The 17,109-nt window shown below is 51.7% G+C and overlaps 1 protein-coding gene and 1 long non-coding RNA gene across 2 annotated transcripts in view; one reads left to right on the forward strand and one right to left on the reverse strand.

The window, feature by feature from the left end:
* hdac4 (histone deacetylase 4) overlaps nt 1-17,109 on the reverse strand; it is a 28,572-nt gene that overhangs the window by 2,677 nt on the left and 8,786 nt on the right. Inside the window, exons 3-25 of the mRNA XM_023949147.1 lie at nt 16,269-16,561; nt 13,653-13,803; nt 12,844-12,967; nt 11,000-11,118; nt 7,479-7,607; nt 7,300-7,409; nt 7,089-7,223; nt 6,842-7,013; nt 6,204-6,421; nt 4,713-4,928; nt 4,395-4,590; nt 4,015-4,148; nt 3,841-3,943; nt 3,716-3,762; nt 2,745-2,852; nt 1,964-2,019; nt 1,783-1,870; nt 1,583-1,702; nt 1,414-1,511; nt 1,222-1,340; nt 1,017-1,150; nt 813-897; nt 588-732 (exon numbers count right to left, since the gene is read on the reverse strand). Of these exons, the coding sequence (XP_023804915.1) occupies nt 588-732; nt 813-897; nt 1,017-1,150; nt 1,222-1,340; nt 1,414-1,511; nt 1,583-1,702; nt 1,783-1,870; nt 1,964-2,019; nt 2,745-2,852; nt 3,716-3,762; nt 3,841-3,943; nt 4,015-4,148; nt 4,395-4,590; nt 4,713-4,928; nt 6,204-6,421; nt 6,842-7,013; nt 7,089-7,223; nt 7,300-7,409; nt 7,479-7,607; nt 11,000-11,118; nt 12,844-12,967; nt 13,653-13,803; nt 16,269-16,561 (3,100 nt within the window). The remainder of the gene's footprint in view (nt 1-587; nt 733-812; nt 898-1,016; nt 1,151-1,221; nt 1,341-1,413; nt 1,512-1,582; nt 1,703-1,782; nt 1,871-1,963; nt 2,020-2,744; nt 2,853-3,715; nt 3,763-3,840; nt 3,944-4,014; nt 4,149-4,394; nt 4,591-4,712; nt 4,929-6,203; nt 6,422-6,841; nt 7,014-7,088; nt 7,224-7,299; nt 7,410-7,478; nt 7,608-10,999; nt 11,119-12,843; nt 12,968-13,652; nt 13,804-16,268; nt 16,562-17,109) is intronic.
* Nucleotides 11,179-13,070, forward strand: LOC110016529. The gene is made up of 2 exons (XR_002291852.2): nt 11,179-12,041; nt 12,809-13,070. It is a non-coding gene; the product is annotated as an uncharacterized LOC110016529 (long non-coding RNA).

A 17,109-nucleotide genomic window follows, 5' to 3' on the forward strand; every position in this document is an offset into this window, starting at 1 on the left:
TCTGGTTCTGACCGGCGTCAGAACCATAAGTGAGAGTATTGATCGTTTCCAGCGGCCGCTCTTCTGAGTTTGGTCCAGAAAAAACAGAGAACGTTCTGACTAGAAACACTGAAGTGAAGTAACGGGTCACGTTCTGTTCTTTCTTGGTGTCATTTGGGCTTTCTTTGTGGTGAAAACTGTTTCTCTCCTTTCAACAAAAGCAAGTTCCTAAACGGACCACCAGAGGGCAGAAATATGCCTCCAAATGAAGAAGCTGGTTCTCTGGATAGAAACACCTTTAGCAGGCTTTTATTGTGAAAGGGTTGCTGAACAGGAAGTCTGGAGCTGCATCCCTGCAGGATGACGTCAGGTTACAACGATAAAAGCTGATCAAACTGATTATTTTCCTGCAGGCAAAATGTCTTCTGCTGTGGTCTGCTTTGGCCCCGCCCCTTCTTTACTCTATTGGTTGAATGCTATAAAGTATTGAACCACTGTTTTCCTGCAGCTCCTTCCAGTTACATCTACGTTCTAATGATCTCATTAAAATGCATAAAGAGTCTCAGTAAAAACCTATAGAAAGGTGTAGTGAAGCCCCGCCCCCTCACCTCTGGTCCATGGTGCTGGTGTTGGCCACAGACAGGGACGCCATGGCGCTGACGGCCTCGGCCTCCTCCGAATCCGCTCGCTTGGCCTCCAGGAGTGACAGTCCCAGCCGTGGCGAGAAGCGATGCACGGAGCGCCAGTATTTACCTGTGGGGACAGCGGGGAGCAGAGCTTTAGACGCACACCTGCTGCAGCCGCCGCAGACTTTACCGGCGTGGAGGACTCACAGTGGGTCTCTATGACCTTCTCCAGAGAGCGGACGGCGTTGGCGTTGGGCCTCTGCTCCAGGACGGACTTCGGCAGCGGGTCCAGCTGGGCGGAGCAAAAACACGAGTTCATAAGTCAGCAGGCTGACTTCAGGAATGAAGCCAGTTGATAAAACACAGCTGCTTCTATGAGCTCCTCCTCCGCGCTGCAGGAGCAGCCCTCACCTCCTGGCCAAGCAGGGCCGCCACGCAGGCCTCAGAGGCGTCGCAGATGGCTGTGAGGTCGTGACCCCCCTCCAGCGCCAGCACCAGCCTGCCCCCGGCGAGCGTCATCAGCTGCTTGGTCAGATACCCGAAGCCTGGGGAGAACCAGAGAGGAGGCTCAGAGGGGGAAGGAGGCCGGAGAAGGAGGCGCCGGGCTGCAGCTCACATTTGGAGGTCAGGGTGTAGCCGCCCAGCGGTGGGGGGTGTCCCTCAACGGCGTCGAAGCCGGACGAAACCAGCACGATGTCGGGGGCGAACTCGTTGGCTATCGGCATCACCACCGACCTGAAAGGGGGCGGGGCAGATAGTGACCGCAGGAACCACACACATTCATCAGAGGGGGCGGGGTCTCCTCTACCTGAAGGCAGCCAGGTACTCCGCATCTCCCATGGGGGGGTCCAGGCCTCCTGTGAAGGCCACGTTGACGTTGAACCCGACTCCAGGACCGCTGCCCACCTGAGCGACAGAACGCCACGTCACTTTCCACCCACAACAGCCGCAAACACGCTCTTCCTCACAACAGTCACCTCGTCAGGAGCGCCGCTCCCGGGGAAGAAGTTGCCGTCGTCGTAGCGATGCACAGAGACGTACAGGACGTTGGGGTCGTCGTAGAAGGCCTGCTGGGTGCCGTTGCCATGGTGCACGTCCTGAGGGGCAAACACAAACGTAAGCGGACGTGGCGGGGCAAAAGGGGGAGCGGGGGGGGGGGGGGGGGGGGGGCACTGACCCAGTCCACGATGAGGACCTTGCTGACGCTCAGCCTCTGCTGCAGCAGCCGGGCTGCAATGGCCACCGAGTTGAAGTAGCAGAAACCCCTGAAACCGCAGCAGAAGTCCTCGTCAGGAACTCACACACACACACACACACACACACACACGCACGCACACACACACAGCCTGCAGCCTTACATGGGCGTGCTCTCCTCCGCGTGGTGTCCAGGGGGCCGCACCACGGCGAAACCGTTCTGGAAAGACGGGCAGGTTTCAAACACGGAGAGCTTTGCGGCAAACAGGACAGTCTGAACATTTCAGGATTCCTTTGATCACCGTTACTTCAGCTCCCGGCTCTCACATGAACCAAAACTTCACTGCTCTGCTGCAATAGAAGCCTCTAGCGGCTGCAGTGCCGTCATTTGGCCACTAGATGTCAGTTTCTGAGGCCTTCTCTGCTTCATTGAACCCGTTCACAAAATAACCGCAGCTCTTTGTCCGGTTACGAACTCCAAAGTCCGTTGGGTTTTGACCCAGAGGAAGGCGGCTTGGTGCTGATGTGCAACACTTTGAAGTAACGCCGTTTTCACGCCATCAACGTACATCATGCTGCACTTTACGCCAGAATATTTCCCGTTTACGGCAGACAGACTCGTTAGGTTTCACATCAGAGTTTGTTGGAATAAACGGCTGACGGTAGTTCAAAGAGCGACGGTTGTTTTGGCGTCGCCGGCGACAGCTCCGGCGTGGAAGGGTTATCCCAGCTCATCTTTATCTAAAATACTGAAACTTTATCGGGTTAACTTCCTGAAACAGTTATGCTAGCTAACAAAACACGCAACATATTCAAAGTTTGTGTCATTAAAGTCAACAAAGACAACAACAACATGTCCTGATCACTGCCGCGCTAAACGCCTGAAAGAAGACGGACGGACTGCAGCAAACTGAAGGGGCTCCGGGACGGCGCCCTGAGGACTACCTTCAGCTCTCCTGTCGCCACTTTAAAAACCAGCTCCACCACAGAACCCACGGCGAGGCGAGCGGCGCTGGATGAGTGGACCTCGTTCCAGATGGTGTCGCTGTCCACCTGAAGCAGAAAAAGACTTTTATTGACCCCGCCCACAAAAAAAACGTGAATATTGTTCATCTGTTACAGCTGCTGTTTTTCCCTTTTCACTTTCCAATCCTTAATTTACAGTTTTGAGTTGATGCTGATTTTATGTGGGGGCGGAGCTTTGAGCCCATTGGCTAGCGGGACACGACGGACATCGAGTGACGGGTTATGCTGGTACGATTTCACATATGTCAACCCGAAAAGATTCAAAACAAATAAGACCAAAACAAAAATACAAAAAAACAAACAGATGGTGCTCCAAATAAATTTTTCATTTAGTCAGTTTTATCTCTTTATTCACGTTTTAAGTCTAAATAATACTTTAACCGGTTTCTAAATTTCATTCTTTTGTTTCAAATTTATTTTAATGTCTGTTTTTCATTGACTTGAGATGATTTGACTTCATAATCTAGTCGTCAGAACATCAACATGTCATATGCACTTTTTTTAATCGATTGTACAACAGAACGGGACTGAGTGGCCCCTCCCCCTGGCATTCCAAACAAGAAGTGGCTCCAAGTCGCCAAAATCCCGTAGACATCTATAGAGAAATAAACAGCTGTTACTCAGTCGACTTATTTTGACATCTTTTTTATAATCCTGTTTTAGCTATTTAAACGGACCAATCAGAAGCCTCAGTAAAAGTAGGCAGAGTCTGCTGGCCCCCACGTCCAACGGTCAAATCGTTTGACAGATTTCAAGTGGTAGGGGCGTGGCCTTCCAACAAGCTCACTCCAGACTGGGGAGAGTGGTTGCTATGGAAACACTGACTGGGACCGATGACGGCCAGTCCCTCGTTCAGAATCAGGAGTGAAAGCAGAGAGAGAGAGACTCACCCCCACCCCTCCACACGGAAGCCGCACAAACATGGGGGTGATGGAACCTGGAGATGAGGAGTCAGAAGAACAGTTCAGAGACCCGGCAACACACGGCGTCCCCCCCGACCCGAGTCAGCGCTTACAGTCCAATTTCTGCCTCAGCGGGTTGGTTCCGTACAGCAGAACGTGGGCCTCAGAGTGGACCGTCTGTAGTTCTTCCAGCGTGGCCTTCCTCCCTCGGATGCACTGCACGCACACACAGGATGGGTCAGGGCTGTGACCCGGCCCGGTCTGACCCGGTCCGGTCCCCCACTCACCTCGCACTGCGCCCGAAGCCCCGTCTCCTGCAGCCGCGACCAGATGCTCTGGATGCGTCCGGCGTGCTCCGGGTGGCTGTTGGTGTTCCCGCACATGCACTGGTGCTTCTGCATCAGGGAGTCGTACACCAGCCCTGAAAGACGCACACGCTCAGAGGACACGCCCCAACTCAGTGGACCCGCCCCCGTCTCACTCGCACGCTCAGTGGACGCACCTAACTCACCCACATGGCGGATGCGCCCCCACTCAGTGGACGCGCCCCCGCCTCACTCACACACATGGCAGATGCGCCCCCACTCAGTGGACCCGCCCCCGCCTCACTCACACGCTCAGAGGACGCGCCCCCGCCTCACTGACACTTGCAAGGAAGAGGCCCCACCTGTGGTGAAACGAGGCTTGATGGGAGGATCTGGCAAAGGGACACTAATGGGGAAGGAGGAGGCGGACGCCGGCGAGGACTGCGCCCTGGAGAGGGGGCGGTGACCCGGGAAAGAGACGGACACGCCGGCAGCCTCCAGGGAGGCCTGATAGTTCCTCAGCTGGTGGATCCTCTGCTGCTCCAGCAGGAGAGCCTGCTGCTCACAGAGACACAGGAGCCCCCGTCAGCAAGGAGGATCACAGGAGGCGCCGCCTCCAGCCAGCAGGTGGCAGCAGACACCACAGAACCAAGTCAGAACCAACCCATCGGATCCTCTACCTGTCGGAAAAGCAGCTCCTGCTCCGTCTGGCTGTCCCGCTCCCTTTGCTGCTGCAGCGCCTCCTCCTGCACCTCCTGGGGGTCGAGAGGCTCCTGCTTGATGATGACCCCTGGTGAGGCTCCTCCCTCTTGGTGCTCCCTCAGCTCCTCCTCCGTCTCCTCGGGGTGGCTTTGATGCTGCCGTCCCACGGGGGACTCACCGGGCTTGGCCATGATCTGCAGGGGGGGGCAGAGGAGAACATTTAGAAAGGGGGGCCAAAGGAGGAAAAGATGGAGAACAGTGACGGTGGGGGTGTAAAGAGGCTGCTCCTGTTCTGAGGGAACATGCCGCCTCCCCAATCAGACATTCCTCACCCCCCCCTTTCATCGACCCATTTGGGTCTGAGTCACAATAATGTCTGAAGAGTCGCCTTTGTGTGTTTGTGGGGGGGGTGTTAATGATGTAAATTAGCGTGGGGGGGGCAGATATTCAGGTGTGATCCTGGCGTCCCTCGACTCAGACCCAGAGGACGCCATTGACGTCAGAGACCTCACTCCCCCCTCCCTCTGGGCCAATGTTCATGTCTTCTGTGCATTCATAGCTCAACCCCCCCCCCCGCCCTCACACAAATTCTCACCATAATCACCCCCCCCCCCGCTCCACTTTCCCAGGAAACTCCTCATTAACAGACTCCTGATTCTCCTCATTTCAGGACAAAAACATGAAATTATTCTGAATGTTTTACGTTAAACGATGCTGATAATTTAGAGCTGCAGCAGATTCTGCCCCCCGCCTGAAGGAGAATGACAAACGGTTTTGTTCTCCCCAGATGAAACAGCTGAGCCGTCCTCGCTGTGCTGCCGGCCGCCACGGAGACGCTCTGGTAAGAAGCGGCGCCGCAAACGGCAGGCAGCAGAGGAAACCCCTCCCCTCATCCGCCTCCTTCTCCTCCGGCGTGAATAGGTAAGAGCCGTCAGACAGTGACGGGCTGCCTGCTTCCTCCATGCCCATATAAGGAAGGGGCTTCCGCTCCGTTGCCATGGCAGCGCAGAGTTACCGCCGCGCAGGCCGTAGCAACCGCCTCAGCACCAGAGGCAAACATTTACACGTAGGGGAACCTCGTGCTCGCCATCGACCCAATGCTGCCCACACGCCCCCCCCCCCCCCCCCCCACCTCCTCTCTGACCAATCAGACCTCAGATCTGAACCAGGAAGTTTTTTTTTCTAAAACATTAGAATAAATTTGAATTATTTCATTAAGAAAAAAAACTAACAGATTAATCTGAATGTATTCTGGATCTAATCTGGATCTAATCTGGATTTAATCTGGATCTAATCTGGATCTAATCTGGATCTAATCCCATCATTTTGATCTAAACTTTTCCTGTCGTCTTCTTTCTTTCAGCTTAAGAACATCAGACATCTCCAGAAATCTTTTCTCGTCTATGCTGGGGTTCCCTAAACTCCGCCCAGCCCCGTAGCCCCTCCCCTCCCCCAGGCTCCGCCTTCACCTTATTGAGGTGCAGCTGCTGCTGGAACTGCTGCTTGTGCTTCTCCAGGAACTGCTGGTGCTGCTGCTGGACCACCAGCTGCTGCAGCGCCAGCGCCTGGGCGTGGGCCTGGGCGGCGCTCCCCTGGGGCAGCGGGGCCGACTGGGTCCTCCCCAGGGGCCGGTGCGGCCGCTGCAGCTTGGCCATGGACGCCGACGACATGGACAGACCGCCAACGCCTGCAACATCAGAGGAGTCCGTCAAGACCTTTGGGGGTTTGGAGGCTCAGGAAAGGAAGGAAGCGCTGAGCGACGAGACGACGAGAAACGAAAACCTTTAAGTTTCTGAATCAGTGAGCGGATGCATCTGTGCTCTGGGGGGCTGTAATGGGCTGTAATTGTGACTTTTTTCTGAATATGCCCCCCAGGATGGGTGAGCTCAGCCCTCCTGGTTGCTCCTGGTTGAGGATCAAAGGTAGTGATTGTGAGGGTGGGCGGGGCCTGCTCTGTCTGGGTCGTTCTTGCTGCTAAACGGCAGATGTGAGGCACTAAGGCCCGATAGCTTAGACCCCTGAACCTGTCACCACATGGGGGGGGGGGTGCACCCCTCCACCCCACAGCGTCAGCTCGCGCTGACCCGCACCGGTCGGACCCTCTTACCCGTCACCAGGGGGCTCTGAGCCGGACTCTGCTCCATCAGAACCATGTGCTGGAGCAGCGGGCTGTGGGCGCCGTGCCCGCCGGCCGGTTCTGCCAGGTAGGGGGTCAGGTGGAACGGCGGGCTGAGGGAGAGCGCCGGCTGCAGACCTCCATCCTGCTGGGCGGAGGTGACCTGCAGGAGAGGGGAGGGGTTTGGCGTGAGGCAGAACCACGGATGAGTCATGGGGGAAGTTGTCTCCTGGCATACGTTGGAGGCGGCGGTGGCGGTGGCCGTGGCGGGCAGCCCCAGGGTGATGTTGGGTAGGGACGGCGAGGTGTAGAGGGAGAGGGGGTTCACGGAGCCCGCCTCGGCGCCGCCGCACAGCCGCTGGGCTAGAGACACCTGAAACACACCGGAGAGTCACGGGCTTTGCACTGCAGAGCGGTGAAATCGTAGAAAGGCGGCGCCCAGCCGTTACCTCCATGCTGTTGGAAACCGCCACGGCGACGCCGTTCTCGTTGGGGATGCTGTTGGAGCTGTTGTTGGGGGAGCTGGGGCCCGAGCCCGGAGCGCTGCTGCACGCCGAATCTGCACACACAGGAGCATGGTCACGCCGCCGCCGGTCGGGGGAGACGGCAGCCGGGCAGCGGCCCCCACCTGCCATGTCCAGTGAGCGCTTCTTGGCGGTGGCGATGGGGCTGTCGCGGCGGCGGAGCAGAGGACTGCTGCGGCGCTCGCTGACCTTCTGCTTCAGGCGGGAGCGCAGCTTCAGGTTCGGCTCGGAGGCTGGGGGGGGAAGAACGAGTCAGAACGCCGCTTCACCTCCTCAGGAGACCGCCAGGCGGGGGGACACCCCCCCAAGGATGCATCAGTGAGGGGGGCAGGCCTCTCAGCTCCAAACCTGGAAAGGTGCCCCCCCCTTTTGTGACACAAACCGTCTCACTCAGCGTGACCCCCCTCCCCCGCTCAGATGCTTCCCAAACAGCAACCGGCTGTAATCTGGGAGGGGCGTCGGCCCGCTGAGGCGCATTCTGGTCTTTTGTGCGGATGGGAACGGCATGTGACACTAATGACGTGTTTATGCTGTCCGGCCAATCAGCAGCCGCCTTTTCTGTCCCTTCCACCACGACAGACGCCGTCTTCCCGCTCCTCGCCTCTCTAACTCCGGTAAAAATAGGTAACAATAAACAGCAGTGTGAAGTCACGCCAACACAACGTGGGCCGCCGGGCGCCGCCGTCCAGACTGAGTCAGACCCATCAACACCGATGGACGTCCAACCTACCCCCCCCCCGTTTAAAACAGTTCCCTTCCCGCCCCGGCCCAGTTCCACGGGTTCCTCCTTTCATTGGCTTCATCTACGCTGTTTTCATGAGGATAAAGGGAGACTTTGGTCCAAAAAAAGTTCATCTTTAAATCAAAAACTAACAGAAAAATGTAGTTTGACCAAAAACAAGAACTTCCTGAGAAGAGATCAGTTCAGGTGGATGTTTTAAGAAAGTAAAAATCAATTGTATAAATAGAGGATTTCTGTATGAAAGCAGGAATAATCAATAAAAAGACACGTTTGACGTTTTACGGCTGCTGTTCTGGTGGAAATAAGCAGCGAATCTGTCATTTCTTCTTCTTTTTATTCAACCGTAAATAACTGAATGTGATTAGAGTCTGTCTGATTCATCTGTGGTCGCTCTACCTCACAATGTACAGTAACCCCCCCCCTCTCTGAGGCTGGGGGTTTGATGACCAGCTGTCAATCAAAGACCACGCCCACATCGGCATCAGTGCTGCGGCGGGACGAGCGCCATGTTAGAGTCATCGTTTCCATGGCAACCACTCCCACCAGGGGTGAGCTTGTTGGAAGTCCACACCCGTTTCGTGGAAAGCGGGCTCGTGGAATCTGTCAATCAAACATTTCCAACAGTCGGGGTGGGGGCCAGAGGGCTACTTCTACTGAGGCATCTGATTGGTCAGTTTATAACTTGAAGAACTTCTTTAAAAAAAGAGGATTATCAAGAAGATGAAGCTAGCAGATCCAGAACGGTTCTGCTGACCAATAGGATGACAGCTGTTTATTTCTATAGACGTCTGTAGGATCTGGCACCTGGCTCCAGCTGCTTTGGTTTCTGGTTGCAGTTCAATCTGGAAGTCACAGCGTTTCCTACAGGGTCAGGCTGATGGACTTTCAGAAGGCAGACAGCTCAGCCTGCATATGCGGATCCTGTTTTGTGTCTCTGTGGTGCGTTTATGGTTCCAGGTAAGAGCTATCAGGATCATTCAGAGAAAAAAACACTCACCTAAAAAAAGCTCCTGATAGAGTTTACAGCCACCAGAACCAGATCGAGCGGCGTCCAAGACAGATAACTTTCTCAGAATCAATCGCTGAGACAAAAATGCTCTGTTCTTCTGGGGTCATAAACTTTGGTTCCTGGTTGTGAGACGCAGGAACGTGGCGTCCATGTCACGAGGGTTGAGTGTAAAAATGGTCAAACGTGTTTCTGTTGCTGTGAAACTGTGTAACTGAGGATCTGGGCGTCAGCAGACATGAGTGGTTCCACTTTAATGGAGGCTTTGAGGGAGCATGAAACCACAAACGCTGCATTGAGGGAACCACAGAGTGCTCTGCATCCCCGCTGACCTGCAGTCGGCTGCAGACCTGCAGTCGGCTGCTGACCTGCAGTCGGCTGCTGCTCTGCAGTCGGCTGCTGCTCTGCGTCCACTGTGGGTTTGAAGCGCCGCCCCCGTGCCCATCCGCCTGTGTGCAGTTGAATCTGCGCCAAGGACGCCCCGCTTTTACGAGACGGCGAGCCCCACGCTTTCCCACCGTTTCTGTGAGACTCTGACCTGCGTGACGAAGGTCAATGACCTCCAGCTGACGGAGGCCTCCTATGTCACGCAACCCCCCCCTGCATTCCTGCCAAAACAAACACCTGTCGTGGTGTAATTCCTATTTGGGTCGCCGTGGTAACCGCATCAGAGATGCACTTGTCAGTCAATCAATCGATGGGAATCGGGAAAACTTCCTGTCCCTTAGCGAACTTTATTTTGAAAAGCTGTTCACCTGAAAAGCAGGAGCTGCTCTGTGGAATAAAACAAAATAAAAGCAGGTTTTTCTTTGTGTTGTTTGTAGTTCTTAGGAAAGAGAGGCGGGGCTGGGTCGGATGCGCCGCCGCAGGAACTGCAGGAGGTTTCTGGGGGGGGGGGTGCAGGAGCGCTGCATAAAGGAGGCTCTACACTCCACGGAGCTGCCATTACCATAAGTAAACCCGCAAAGCACGTCAGCGCCGGGGGCAAACACCCGGGTGGCACAACAGCCCCACAGAAACCAGCCGCCAGCGGACACCATCCCCACTAAGAGTCTGGTTTTCTTGGAGGGGGGGTGTAAATTGTGTGACATTGCTTGATTAGGTTTAATCCCATTAACCAGCTCTGATTTCCTGAACTCTAATCCTCAATCTCTACAACACTTGGAAAAAAGGAGAAGTTTTTATCCTCTTTTTTTACGTTCCTCTCCCTTCTTTCCCCCTAAGGTGTCGTGTGTTTGTGTGGGCCGCCGTTAAACCGAACACCAGCCGCTGTGGCCGGCAGCCCAAAGGCTCAGAGTCAACAGGGCCCGGCCGAGCCGCCGGCACGCTAAGTGAATAATTGCACTGTAAGACGACCGCCGCACACACACGCGGCGGGCGCGCACACACACGCGGCGGGCGCGCACACACACGCGGCGGGCGCGCACACACACGCGGCGAGCGCGCACACGGCCGCACACACGGCTGACAAAAACACCCAGAGGAAAGAGGAAACCTCCAGGAAACCTGCAGCTGAGGCTCCGACACTCTGTGAACCCTAAAGAAGCCAAAGAACCTGGAGATAAATCATCTCCGCTCTTCTAATCTGCACCAAGAACGTTCATCAGTGGATAAAAACCACAAGGGGGCGGGGCATTAAATGCTCCTTTCCCACTGTTTGAGAGGACTGGAAAGAAAAAATAAGCAGGGGGCCGACAACAAAGCCCTGAGGAACTCCAGATGTTTAAAAATGAAAATGTCCCCTTGCTGTAGGACCCCCCCAATGTGCATGTGACTCAATGAAACCAGAACGGAGTCTGCAGAGTTCAATTTCCTCTGACTGTCAGTCTGCTAGCAAAACAAGAGCAGGACGTCAAAATAAGAGCGCGTGGAAGTACCCGTTTTCCGAAGTGGGAAGTCGTCCCGGGGGTTGTAGACGCCCAGCACGGGGTGGTTGTAGGTGGACACGCCGGTCTGTGGCGGGGAGCTCTGGTCCAGAGAGCTGTGCTGGGTTTTTCTGTGGGTCAGAAGCATCAGTGAGAGGAGGCGCAGCATCTCCAGAAACCAAAACCACACGCAGGACCGAGTCCAGCCGAGCTGCTCCTGCTGCCAGAAACCATAGGAGGAGTTTCTATTTACAAGAGTCTAGAAGAACTCTCTGGAACTGGGAGACGCAGCAGAGTAGATGATCTGGATCACATTATTTAATAAAACATTTTCTGAGATTCTGGATAATTTTAGTGATCAGGAATGAGATTCTGGATCATTTCTTCAAACCAGAACCCATAAAGACTTTGAAAGAAACGATCTGCTGAACCAAAATGATCTAAGCGATGACCTGATCCCCCAGCAGCCATCTGAATGTATGAAGGTATGTGCCCCCCCCCCACGACATTTTATTTCATTAAAAAGCCTTCCAGCTTCTTCTGGACTGAGGATTATTATACGCTGTGGAATCAAACCAACTTCCATTAAATCAATAAGGTTTTTCAGATGGCGGGGCTCAGGGTGCCCCCCCCTCGCTCCTTTAAGTCTATGTAGTCACTTTTAGTCAGTTCCTGGAGGCCAATCAGATGCTGATAACGTTATCTGAGCACGGAGACACACAGAAACTCAACCGTGAGGCTGAATGGAGCAGATAAGAGGCCCCGCCCCTCGTGGCGTTTATTGGACTCCTGGATAGCTGGAAGAAGCTTCAGGTCGTGTGATCGGAAAATTTTTCCGATCAAATGAAAAGAAAAGAACAAAGTAATCCTGCAAAGCATTATGGGAAGTCTGAACTCATTGGAGGAAACTGTCAAAGACTTTAGAGGTTTTGCTTCTTTTACTCTTTTAAAATGTAACTTGTGGACAGAAATATCAGGAAAACACTAGAAGTTGGTGAAATACTGTCACTGCCTTCATCTGCAGCATCTGCCCGCAGTCATCATCACCTCACAGGTGTGCACACCTGCAGACGGAGGCTGCCTCAAGGCCTCAGAGTCTGTCATCGCGCTGCAATATCCTCCATCTTTGTTTTTCCGTGTGCACGCGTGAACCCGCTGACAGAGGCGGCGTCCACCACAAAGGCCAGGTGATGTCGTTCGACCATCAGAGACGCCACGCGTCCCATGAACAACACGCTATAAAAACGTCGGTTTACCTTTGAAAACAAAGACTTTTAAGGCTTTTTAAATATATTGGTTTGCATTTAAAAATATATATTTTCAATGTTGTTTTCAATGTTTTAAGGTTCTTTTATCTTTACATTTCGTTTTATAAATATTTTTCAGTTTTGCTTTTTTAAAAAGGTTTTAGGCTGTTTTCTCTAAAAGCTTCCAAAAAGTCATTTTTAAAGCTTTTCAAAATGATCTTAAGCTTTTTTTAAAGTATTATTTCTACTTTTTAAAAATTGAAGTTTAACTAAAAAAATGGTTTTAGGCCTCCAAAAGACATTAATTTTAAGATTGTCCAAAAATGTTCATTTACTGGCAATTTTTTTAAAACTTTGCTTAAATTTTCTTTTCCCGCTCAACTGCAGCTCTTTAAAAACACGTCTAAAGCTTTTTAGGCTTTTGAAAGGACTTTTAAAGACTTTATAGAATTGAATTGTCTCTTTTAAAGTGATTTAAAAAAGATTTTAAAACCTTTGAAACCAGGTTTTTTAGGCGTTTTGAATGATTTTAAAAAGAGTTCAACCTTTTTGATGCATTTTTAAAATGTTTCAGATATTTTCAGGGTTTTCTAAAGTGCAGTTCCTCACCGGTACCAGTAGGGGGCGTCGTTGGGGACACCGGCCTGGTTCAGGCTCCTTTGGGCCAGGGCCTTCTTCTTGTTTAGGACAAACTCTTGGAGACGCATCTTCACCTCCGTGCTCGCCACGGCGCCTGATGGCGGAACGGGAGATTGGTTTGAAAAACAGGAAAATGTTATTTTTCTTTTTTCTAAATTCTACTTTTCATATTTTAAATAAAGTCTGTTAGAAATCTGCTCTGGAAACACAGAAAGGCTTTATAATGAGGGTCCCTTTGTTACTGTTAGTAACTGCATAGTTAAGCATCATTTAACTTATAGTTTTATTCTTTACTTTCCATAAGAATTCAGTGTTTGAACTTAACAATAAATGATCAATTCATTCTATATTAACTACAGTAAAATAATTATTATCTATTCTATTAAGGGTAAACAAACCTTATTTGCTCCAAATAACATAGAAGTATTGATTACTGTAGACATTATTAAGGCTTTATGAACATGTTAACTAACATGTAGTTAATGCATAGAAAATAGTAATTATTAAGACAGCTTTTACATACACAAACTGACAGCACACACACACAAACACACACAGAGACACACACACACACAGACAGACACACACACACAAAAACACACCCACCCACACACACAGACAGACTAACACGTCTTTCATCTTCTCGTGTTCTTCTTCTTCTGTCAGATGTGAGGGAGTTTCATGAACTTCCTGAGGAAACCCCGACCGCCGCTCGCCGGCTCCAAACTAGAGGGGCGGGGTTACTGGGGAAAGGGGGGGGGGGGGTTGCTCTGACTCACTCTCTTGGCCCCTCTCCTTGTTCTTCAGCAGCTGCAGCTTCTGCTCCCGCTGCTGCTTCTCCAGCTCCTGCTCCAGACGGTGGTTCTCCATCTTCCTCTGGTGCTCCAGCAGCTCCTGCTGGTGCTTCAGAGCCAGGAGCTCCTGCTGCTGCTGCAAGAGGAGGCCAGGGAGGATCAGAGGAGGTGCAGAGGAGGATCATAGGAGGTGCAGAGGAGGATCAGAGGAGGTGCAGAGGAGGATCAGAGGAGGTGCAGAGGAGGTGCAGAGGAGGATCAGAGGAGGTGCAGAGGAGGTGCAGAGGAGGATCATAGGAGGTGCAGAGGAAGATCAGAGGAGGATCAGAGGAGGTGCAGAGGAAGATCAGAGGAGGATCAGAGGAGGTGCAGAGGAGGATCATAAGAGGTGCAGAGGAGGATCAGAGGAGGTGCAGAGGAGGTGCAGAGGAGGATCAGAGGAGGTGCAGAGGAGGATCAGAGGAGGTGCAGAGGAGGATCAGAGGAGGTGCAGAGGAGGTGGAGGCTTAAACCTCTTCCGGAGTCTCTCAGGTAAAAAAAAGATCTAAAGCGGAGCTCAAATAACAACCTACAGACAAACCAACAACCTACAGACAAACCAACAACCTTCAGAAAAACCAACAACCTACAGACAAACCAACAACCTACAGAAAAACCAACAACCTACAGACAAACCAACAACCTACAGACAAACAAACAACCTACAGACAAACCAACAACCTACAGACAAACCAACAACCTACAGACAAACCAACAACCTACAGACAAACCAACAACCTTCAGAAAAACCAACAACCTACAGACAAACCAACAACCTACAGAAAAACCAACAACCTACAGACAAACCAACAACCTTCAGAAAAAACAAACAACCTACAGACAAACCAACAACCTACAGACAAACCAACAACCTACAGACAAACCAACAACCTACAGAAAAACCAACAACCTACAGACAAACCAACAACCTACAGACAAACCAACAACCTACAGACAAACCAACAACCTACAGACAAACCAACAACCTACAGAAAAACCAACAACCTACAGACAAACCAACAACCTACAGACAAACCAACAACCTACAGACAAACCAACAACCTACAGACAAACCAACAACCTACAGAAAAACCAACAACCTACAGACAAACCAACAACTTACAGACAAACCAACAACCTACAGACAAACCAACAACCTACAGACAAACCAACAACCTTCAGAAAAACCAACAACCTACAGACAAACCAACAACCTTCAGAAAAACCAACAACCTACAGACAAACCAACAACCTACAGACAAACCAACAACCTACAGACAAACCAACAACCTACAGACAAACCAACAACCTACAGACAAACCAACAACCTACAGACAAACCAACAACCTACAGAAAAACCAACAACCTACAGACAAACCAACAACCTACAGACAAACCAACAACCTAAAGACAAACCAACAACCTACAGACAAACCAACAACCTACAGACAAACCAACAACCTACAGACAAACCAACAACTTACAGACAAACCAACAACCTACAGACAAACAAACAACCTACAGACAAACCAACAACCTACAGACAAACCAACAACCTACAGACAAACCAACAACCTACAGACAAACCAACAACCTACAGACAAACCAACAACCTACAGACAAACCAACAACCTACAGAAAAACCAACAACCTAAAGACAAACCAACAACCTACAGACAAACCAACAACCTACAGACAAACCAACAACCTACAGACAAACCAACAACCTACAGACAAACCAACAACCTACAGACAAACTTACAACCTACAGACAAACCAACAACCTACAGACAAACCAACAACCTACAGACAAACCAACAACCTACAGAAAAACCAACAACCTACAGACAAACCAACAACCTACAGACAAAACCAAACAACCTACAGACAAACCAACAACCTACAGACAAACCAACAACCTACAGACAAACCAACAACCTACAGACAAACCAACAACCTACAGACAAACCAACAACCTACAGACAAACCAACAACCTACAGACAAACCTTTTCTCTGGAGTTTTGTCCGTTTTAAAGTAAAACGTTAACATTTTATTTAAAAAAAAAGACTGACAACTGAGGGTAAGGTGGGCGGGGCCACGAGAATGGGAGGAGCCAGACCCGACCCAGGTACCAGGAGAAGTGCTGCAGCCCGCTGACTTCCCCCCGTTTCTACGTGCTCGCCAGGCGGCGGCAGTTCTAACAGAGTGTTTTTATCCTATCTGCTCCCAGAGGCGTGGACGAGATCATCTCCGTCACTATCATACGGGATTCCAACCGGAGCTGCGGCTCCTGTTCAATTCCTGCACAAAACATCCTTGGAAGACTGGCCTCCCAGACATTATGGGATGCCTGTGCCGTGGGATGGCTAATGTCAGGCTTCAGAACGACCCAATCGGGTCGATGTTCTGCTCTGAGGAACGTGAAGCTAAAGCGCTTCTTCCTCTGCAGCTGCTCTCTGAGTGGCGTTGATGCCGCCGCTCTCAGTCGCCGAGCTTCATGGCGTTCTGGTTGGGCCCACCGCCTGCAGCTGCGGTTCTGTCCCGGGGAGGACGGTCTCACCTTGATGTGCTCCTGAAGCTGCGCCTCGTGCTGGCGGGACAGCTGCTCGTGCTGCCGCTGGAACTCGGCGATGAGGATCTGCCGCTGGATCTGCTGCTTCTGCTTCAGCGTCAGCAGCTCCTGCTGCAGCTGCTGCTCGCGCATGGAGGCCGCCACCGCGCCCTGCTGGCCCCCCGTCCCCCCCAGCGGCCCGGGCGACTGCTGGCCAGGGGGGGACGCCTGGTGGTCCACGCGCAGGTCCATGGGGATGGCGGCCGGAGGCAGACGCAGCGGCAGCGCCGAGCTGATGTCCACTGCAGGGAGGAAGAGCAGAGGATGAGGAGCACTCAGCGTTCATGCAGCCTCTGCTGCTTCATTCATGTGAAATAAAACTCACCAAAGATGGAAAAAAATCATGATTATGTGGAAAAAAGATGCAGAAACAGAGATGAAGAGACGGCAAATGCCTGGATTTATGAAAAGAATCAAGAACGGATCAACATCTACAACAAAAAGAGTAAAAAGAGAGAAGTAGACGTTCAGCAAAAGAATAAACCTAAACGTTTCCTCAAGATTCTAATGGACAACAAACCAAAACACTGTTTATTCTTTACAAATATTCAAATGTCCATCAGCATTAACCTGAACAATGGAACAGAGATGTAATCTGATCCTTCACTCCCTCCAGAACACATGTGGGTCTCTCTCCTGCTGGTGTTTGTCTAATAATCGGTGTTTTTACTGCATGAACTCCGTCGTCACAGACATCATGGTCCCTCTGCCATCCGCCTTCTCATGAAGCTTGTAGCCAAAATCCAAAGGTTCTGAAACGGTAAAGAAACGTGTCCCTCTGTCTTCCAAA

This window comes from Oryzias latipes, chromosome 2 (genome assembly GCF_002234675.1).
Source record: "Oryzias latipes chromosome 2, ASM223467v1".
In the NCBI taxonomy this organism is placed as follows: domain Eukaryota; kingdom Metazoa; phylum Chordata; class Actinopteri; order Beloniformes; family Adrianichthyidae; genus Oryzias; species Oryzias latipes.